This window comes from Megalopta genalis, unplaced genomic scaffold (assembly GCF_051020955.1).
Source record: "Megalopta genalis isolate 19385.01 unplaced genomic scaffold, iyMegGena1_principal scaffold0053, whole genome shotgun sequence".
NCBI classification, from domain to species: domain Eukaryota; kingdom Metazoa; phylum Arthropoda; class Insecta; order Hymenoptera; family Halictidae; genus Megalopta; species Megalopta genalis.
The window spans coordinates 955,391-961,202 of record NW_027476122.1 but is presented as its reverse complement, the minus strand read 5'-3'; the positions used below and the strand labels follow the sequence as shown (position 1 = coordinate 961,202).

The 5,812-nt window shown below is 36.6% G+C and overlaps 1 protein-coding gene across 1 annotated transcript; it reads right to left on the bottom strand.

Moving 5' to 3' along the window:
• Positions 1 to 5,164: 5,164 nt before the first annotated feature.
• Positions 5,165 to 5,599, bottom strand: LOC143261506 (uncharacterized). The gene has a single exon (XM_076527925.1). It carries the CDS (start codon positions 5,597 to 5,599, stop codon positions 5,165 to 5,167), a length of 435 nt encoding a protein of 144 aa, XP_076384040.1.
• Between the last annotated feature and the right edge of the window lie 213 nt (positions 5,600 to 5,812).

The following is a 5,812-nucleotide window of genomic DNA, read 5'->3' as shown; positions in this document are numbered from 1 at the left end:
AGTGATCCTAAACACAAGGTCAGAATTGTACAGGAATATTTGTTAAACAATTGTCCAAAAGTACTGCATCCTTCTCCTCAATCGCCTGATTTAAATCCAATTAAAAATTTATGGGATCAATTGGACCACAAAATTCGTACAATACTTACAAAGACAACAACAAAGATAAAACAACGTTTGTTAGACGAATGGAAACGAATTTTGTCGGATTATTTAAATAAAGTCATCTGTAACATGCCCAAGCGATTACATGAAGTAATAAAACAAAAGGGTCAACCGACAAAATATTAATATTATGATAACGTGATTAAAAAGATTTTCATTTTATATAAAATTAATGTAATTCATTCACTATCCGAATATTTTTGTGACGTTAAATTTCCTCACAATCTTGTTCATCGCTTATTATACAAAAGAACATGTGCAATAAATAAACAAAATTTATGTTTCTACTTACTTTGTATGAGAAAACAATTGATTCAATAATACTATCATAAACAATAAAAAGGAGCAATTGTTCTTGTATCAATATCGTGTCCGAATATTAATGCGAGTCACTGTATATATTCATTATACTCGTTGCATTTGTCTTTCGATGCTCTACAAGAATATCGGTAACAATATACAGAGTGTTGTATAAAAGTGTGCTGGAAACAGGAGTAGTCCTCAGGAGTAGTATCTTTTTTTCAGATACAAATATCAAGCGGATTACGAAAAAAAACCGAAAAAATGGACGTCGGATCTGTTGTACATACGAAAACCACACAATGGAGCGATAGAAAAAGACATATCCCTAGTTAACAATACATATGTAACAATAATTTAAACAATATTTATAATTGATTATGTTTTTCTTATTACATTGTCTATAATCATATTGTTCATAACTGATAATATTCTTTATTACTACTTTAGACAATATATTTGTACTACGTGACCTATAATATTATTTTAAAAAAATTGGTTAAGTAAACATTTTTATCACAATTAAATACAAAAATTACTTAACACGAAGATCGTCGTATGAAATTTTATATTCCAATCATATAATTGTAGTCAAAAATCGTAGGCAAATATTGTAGCTAAAATAGAAAAATATTGACATCCACAAAAAATAAGTACTTGGTCAATGAAAATATATAAAGTAAAATGTACAACTAAAATGTTTAGAATAAAATGTTCAAACAAACTGTTCGATAAACATGCTTAAAATAAAATGTTCAACTAAAATGTGTAAAATAAAGTATTCACAACCAATATGTTTAAAATGAAGTGTTCAAAATAAAATGTTCAACTAAAATTAACATCTACGAAAAATAAGTTCGAAACAATGCTTGTGTACGTCGATAGCGTCTGGTGTCGCATTTCGTATCGACAGCGCATTCAAATTCAGGAAACCTCGAAAACATGAAAACACCGATTTTCATAAAAGTCGCACGAAGTTGTGGATTGTGGCCATCTCTTTGAGCGAAAAGTGCGACGTGTGGCGTCGGGTGTCATCTGTCGAAGGAACGTGCAAACGTCGGAATACAAAAATTCTCCCCTCCACACCGTCGCCGATCCCATCGCACACTCTAACCGCCATTTCTGGCGCGGCTCCTATCGGGTCCCTTATTTCGTCGACGAAAAAATGGGGAGGTGGGTGAACTGGAAGAATGCAGTCTCAAGCCTCCGCGACCTAACCCAGTGGAATGAATTGGAGGATCGTGCCCCGACCGTGAAAATCGACGCCAGAAAAATATTTTCCTGGCCTTCGTGCTCCGGGCAACGAACGATGCCGATCTTTTGCGTAAGCCGCTTCCAGATATCTCGCAGAGTCGCTGAGATCGCTCGGTCCCCGAAAAATTCCGTTGGAAAAGTCGTTCGCCCATCGATAGCAAAGATTTCTCGCAGACGGAAGTGGTCACGATTTTTTTTCTTGCGGATTTTAGGGTCGAAGGTTTAGGTTAGGTGGACGGGTTTTTATGGAGCTTGGTGGATGGCGTATGAAATGGAGGGTTCGGGGTGTAGTGAAAAAAAAAGATTGCAAATTGAATTGATATTTTATATTGCTAGTAATAATAAAATTATTTATTTCATTAAAAAATCATTCAAATAATTCGACAAATTATTTATTTATTATTGCAAATGATAAAAAAAATATTTATTATGCAAATAAAATGTTATTTTTCATTTGGGTTTTAGAGAGGGACGAAAAGATTTAGAATACTATTTGCGCTGATATACATATGTATACTTAGTGAATAAATTTAGGATAATGTAAATTAAAGGGTTGGAACTTGAGTTCCAATATATCAATTACTAAAGAATTGAATTTGTATTACAAAGTTTCAATTATTTAAATCTCAAAATTTTAATTTTTTTAATTTTAATTTAAATATTAAGTTACACTTCTGCTTATGTCTACATGCTCCTATGTATTCAATAAATAGATTTTGGCTAGATTTTCTTTCTAATGTAAATTAAGGGTTGTTGACCAAGGTGATAACTACTGAAGGGGTGAATTCGGAGTGCATAGTTAATATTTAAAATAATTTCGAAATATTGATGAGTATTGATTTATTTTTGTCAATAGATTTAAGCTAGAACTCCATTTCCTTATAAATTTAAAGGTCCAGGGTTAATGACTGACGTGTATTAGTTACTGCTGAAGTAAATTTGGGGTGTAAGGTGAGTATTTTAAATTACTGTGAAATATTCACGAATGCTGATTTCAGTCAATAAAGGTCCGGCTTCCCTTTTCGATCTGAATGGAATGGTCGAGGGTTAATGACCGATTGATCGTGGGCAAAGTGAACATTTACAATCATTCCGGAATATTTCTGCATGCCGACGTATTTTTATAAAATCGACTTAGACCAGGTTTGCTAATACATTTCTATTAAATACGTTAAATAAATTTAAGTTAGCTTTCCTCTATTTTCTGAATCAGGGCGCCGAGGCTTGATGATAAAGATATCAACTATTGAAAGGGTGATTTTGAGGTGCAAAATTGACAGTTAAGATTATTCTAAGACACTCCCTGCGCTCTGATAATATTTTCTTGTCTACACGTATTCTGTAAGCAAGGGTTCGAGGTTCCCCTCTTGTACACAAGTTACCCAAAGGGGTGAGTTTGGGGTGCAAAGTTGGCAGTTTGTATTATTTTGGAAAGTTTGTTGATACTAATATTATTTATGTCATGTAAATTTCGGCTGGGTTCTCCTCTTTTTAATGTAAATCAGCTGGTTGCGGGGCGGTGTTGTACATCTAATTTACAGAAGGGACGAATTTTGGGGTGGAAAATTCACATAATTTTCGGAAGCTCGCAGATACTTACATATCTTTATTATGTAAGTTCATGTTGTACTTCCCTTTTAATATAAATCGGGGGATTGAGGGTTGAAGCTTCAAATGTTGATTGCCGAAAGGGTGAATTAGGGGTAGAAAGACTACGGTCTAAACTATTCCAAGATATTTCTTCGTTCTTAGAAAAATTAATTGACTAAATGTGTCGTAAATTAGCTTCCCAATATGCGTGCAAGGGTTGAGTGCGGTATGTTTAAGGCATCAGTTACTAGAAGGGTGAATTTAGGGTGCGAGGGTTTACGTAGTTTCCGAGGAGGTCGTAGACTCTATTTTTATGCGGGTACGTTTATGTGGTAGCCAGTAATTTTCATGACGTTGTAATGACCAGAACTATAATTCTAGGCAATCATAGGTCTGTTGAAGCTGGTGATACTTCTGATTCTAACCGCATTCCTGTTCTCTCTCGCTGCCGTAACACGGTTGATGGAGCTGACTCTCATCGTAATGTATCCGGTGCCCATTTTCGTGCTCAGACTGTTTTCGAGAGTAGTCGTGAGTACATGTATAAAGGCAAATCTTACTTTCTGAAACATTCGCTCTTCCCATAAATCATCTTAATATTATGCTAATTTCTTAACATAACATTGGCTATTAACTTTTTAGTTTATCTAACAAGTAACTTACGTGGTCAGCATTAGTAAAATTAAGAAACTATTAATCACTGTCTCGAAACCATTTTTATGCAAAATAATCGAATATTCTTGGTAGTTGATTGTGATAATTTTTCAGCATTTTGCTAGTGGTTTTTCGGTTGATTTAGTAACTTCTGCGGTCGTCGTTAAAAAATTTAATATAAATTATATTATTCATAATCACTAAACCATTTTTATGCAAACTTCTGGTCAAAATATTTTAAAAGTTGATGGACAATTTTGTCGTGCCTCGCTAGTGACTTTTCAGTTTACCTAGTAACTTCTGTGATCGACGTTAATAAAGTAAATAATAAAATGAATTGCACACTACGAACGTGGTCCAAAAGTATCAATAACGTCGGGGTAATTATACATACTCGATCAGCAACAAGCGGTCCGAAAGCGTTCGTTGCTCGCTTTTTATTTAAACATTCGCGCTGGTGTCGACCCCGTGTATTTTCTCGCGGCATAAGCGCCCAGGAAAATGGAAAACTGTCATCATGACTGAGGGAAGTCTGGTGAAATATTAGGTTATTACGCGATTTGGTAATCCCATATTGTCCCAGAATCCGTCGCGCGAGTAATTCGGTGAAATTAGATCAGCCATTATGCCGATCCGCAAAATTCCATCTTAAGAGAGATATTTCGGGCATTCGAAGGGATCATTAAACTCTCTAATTGTAAGTCGGCTTCATCAAAAACATCACTGACTTCTAATTTTTCTGAAATTTTAATTTCTATAATATTTTCAGACGCGTTTATAAATTCATTTCAAAAGGACATTCTATTTAAGCGTTTCTAATAAAATGTTTCACTAAAATGTTTAATTAAAATGATCATCTAAAATAATCACACACACACACACAACTAAAATGTTTACAATTAAATGTTTGAAATGAATCATTCGTCTAAAATGTTTGAAAAAAGATTATCAATGAAAATGATGAACTGAAATGTTTAAAATTAAATGTTGAACTAAAATGTTTGAAATAAAACATTCAACTGAAACGTTAAAAATAAAATTATCAATTGAAATGTACAACTAAAATGTTTAAAACAAGATACCAAAGAAAATGTACAACTGAAATGTTTAAAATTAAATGTTCAACAAAAATGTTTATTTAAAATGTTTAAAAGAAAATTTTAAACTAAACTGTTTAGAATAAAGTTGTCAATTGAAACGTTTAAGTCTCCATCAGGTGCCTGCCCCTGGTGTCCGGTCTGGGCATACCCCACTCCACCGCCTTCGCGTTGAGGTCCCCCCCGACGACGCATCCCCCCTCCAGCTCGCGGATGGCGTCCTCCAGGGCCCCGACCTTATCGCGAAATTCCGCGATGCGATCATTGGGGGAAAGATATACGCTAATCAGCGTCAGGCCCTCGCCCTTCACCCAGACGTATCCCGCCCCTGCACCGCACGTCTGCACCCGGAATCTGGACGGGCCCGGAATCCAGATGGCAGCAGTTCCTGTCACATCGGAAAACCACGCAGGGCCCTCTCGAGATCTGTACGGCTCGCTGAGCAGAAGAATATCGATCTTCCGCTCGAGCCGCATTTGCTCAAGGAGGGCATTCGCGACTCTACTCCGGTGCAAGTTGGCTTGGAGAACTCTAGCCATTCCCGGAGAGTCTCGCCTTCGCCGCCGTCAGGGCGTCGCGGTACGTCTTACAGGCGCTGGATCCTGTCACGCCAGGCACCTAAAGCACTTGGCGACTGCAGCTCTTCGCCGGGGGTGGCATCTTACCATGCCGATCCGGACGGGGCCACTGCTGAGCAATTTGCTCGCTGCCCCCTCGCCCAGCTCGACGATGGCAAGTCTCTGGCCCCTTGT

Bases quoted from the DNA above. Each gene is read 5' to 3' on its own strand.
- LOC143261506 (XM_076527925.1), bottom strand. From the start codon at position 5,599: ATGGCTAGAGTTCTCCAAGCCAACTTGCACCGGAGTAGAGTCGCGAAT.